The sequence below is a fragment of the Penaeus vannamei genome, chromosome 6 (assembly GCF_042767895.1).
Source record: "Penaeus vannamei isolate JL-2024 chromosome 6, ASM4276789v1, whole genome shotgun sequence".
Taxonomy (NCBI): Eukaryota; Metazoa; Arthropoda; class Malacostraca; order Decapoda; family Penaeidae; genus Penaeus; species Penaeus vannamei.
In genome coordinates, this window is record NC_091554.1 from 31988909 (window position 1) to 31991408 (window position 2500).

A 2500-nucleotide genomic window follows, 5' to 3' on the forward strand; every position below is an offset into this window, starting at 1 on the left:
TTATGACTTGTTATTCAAACTGCTCCTTATAGGTGATTCGGGCGTGGGGAAAACATGCATACTCTTCAGATTTTCAGATGACGCCTTCAACACCACTTTTATATCCACGATAGGTGAGTTCTGAGGGGAAAGGGAGAGCATTTGAAGCCGTGTTTTTTTGACAGCCTTCGCTTGACCACTTTAAATATTTCCCTTCCCATTTTTTTCCGTATAGATTGCCGTATTGAGCTTAATGCCCTCGGATTTTGTGTTCTGCTTGATTTTCGAGCTTTACTGCGCAAGAAGAGAAAATTTCGTGAAAATACCGGACTTCGAAGCTATAGCTGAGAATCACATGACTTACATTGTTAGTTGAGTCAGTCAGATATTCCTTAATAAATCATCGCATTTATTTATGCATTTATTCAGTGACTGGGGTATCTTGGGAGATCTTCAGATACGAGAAAAGAATTCACGTAAATGTCAAAGGTTACAGATATTTGACACACTATGGTGGTGGTTGATTGGAGGCTTTGACAGGTGAAGTATTTGCAGGTAATGATTTACTTTCTTGTCTGATATTATTTAATGATTTTGTGCTATGGCTTTGTTGATATCTTCGTATTGGTTGGGTTTGTTTATAATTTGCAATATCAAGATTTGTAATGGAGGAGAGGACTGCAAATTTATTCACTCCTGAGATCATCACTGGACCTGCTTTACTGTATTATTTTCGTAAAGAATTTCAAGTACGGGTTGTTTGTTCAATGATGCCATAGGTCTTGAGGCTGTGTGAATCTTTTCTCAAAGTTTCATGTGATTCGGATATTTTTTCTGAGTATGACATGGCCCTCTTGCAATATACTATGGAACAGATAGAATGACTATTTCAAAGACACTGCCTGCAAAACTGTGGATAATGTTATATAAATTAAGATGGTAACAGTCACAAGTTATTGCATTTAAACAAACCAATTAGAACATCTGTTTCCATTGTGCCTGGGCTCTATGCATCAAGATTCTTAGTACATATCAGTCTTCTCACAGTGACGTAAACATATGAAGCCATTAGTGAAATTTTGTCTCTTGGATTATAGTGGTGTTGCAGACTCCTAAGGTATTTGTCATCAAATACATGAGCAAGTGTGCTGAGTATTTTAGAAGTGGAAGATGTTGGCTTTTGCCAGAATACTAAATATGCAATGGATTAGATGGTTGCATGATGCCATCACTGTTGGTTTTGTCATTAACCTTGCCATGACAGGGCCTGAATTTTTCCTTATGTAATAGTACACAACAGCCTAGACTGTGGCTAGGCCTAAGCCAGCCCACCCGCTGTGAGTCATGATGCATATACATCTCATATGCCATTATATCACGACGGCCATAGCTGTACCCATCACTGAAGGGTTAACCCTCCCATGATGGTCCATTTGGAGGACGGTTTTCCCCATTTCTGGATGCTATCAAACTCGGCACACGGGCCAGTCCAGGAACCTGGCCGAGTACCTCAGGTGACAAAATCGGAGCACAAGCTCTGATTTAGCATTGCACCAGTGGAACAGCCAGCCATGGTCCTTATTCCGGGCGTCACATGTGTGACACCCAGTGCAAGTGGGTTAATAATGTTAACCCATCTGGCACATATAGCATCCATTCTTGGCATGGCAAATTGTGGACCTAACGACATTTGGCACTGTAGCTCGCCAGTCACAGCAACTTAGATTGAACAAATTTTTGGGGGTAAAGTTTGGGACATAGTCTCTCGCGAGTGGGTTCATACTGTAAAGAATTAGGCCTACCTATTTACATGTGGATGGGTTAAGCTAGGTGATATTCTTGTAGAGGACAAAAAGTTGCAGTTGTTGATACAAGAAATTATCTGAGACAAACAGTAATGCCACAAATAAAGGAAAATATCGCAGAATGCACCGCTCACAGCCGAAGTCCACTAGGTGCTCCAGGGTTTCAGTTCTGTCTTGCCATGCATACTAAGGTGAAAACAATTTTTGTGGGGGAGTGTTGGGGCTTTGTCCCCTTGGGCAGTACCTGAAGGTTACGCCCAATCATAGCAACTTAGATTATTGCATAAATTTTCTGAAGTGGAGTTATGGACTAGGTCTCTGGCGAGTGTGTCTGTACTGTAAATTATTATGGAAGTCTTGTAATATTTCAGAACATTTTTTCCTTTAATTAAATTAGCTGTTTTTTATTCAAATCTACTTCAAATTTGCTTTGATTTGTGATGATGGCCTACAATCTGCAGTTCTAGAGTAAAATGTCAAGTGATCACTTTGACCTTCATACCAACAAACTGGCCAAGAAAACTAACATAAGTATATTCAGCAAGGTAGAGGGTATTTGTTACTGAGAGCGACACACCCACCAGAGATGAAGATACTAAACCAGGGTACGCAGACCCAAAAATTCAAACCTAACCTCTCCTACCTTCAATTTATTCCCTAGACATGAGGGGCAAGCCTTCATTATTAGTACTTCATGCCAATATAGAAAATGCAAA

At 40.2% G+C, this 2500-nt stretch overlaps 1 protein-coding gene across 1 annotated transcript in view; it reads left to right on the plus strand.

Annotated features, from left to right (window-relative positions):
- Nucleotides 1-2500, plus strand: part of Rab10 (RAS oncogene family member Rab10) — a 30195-nt gene that overhangs the window by 131 nt on the left and 27564 nt on the right. The window contains exon 1 of the mRNA XM_070123200.1: nt 1-113. This exon is cut by the window's left edge and continues 131 nt beyond it. Within this exon, the coding sequence (XP_069979301.1) occupies nt 1-113 (113 nt within the window). The remainder of the gene's footprint in view (nt 114-2500) is intronic.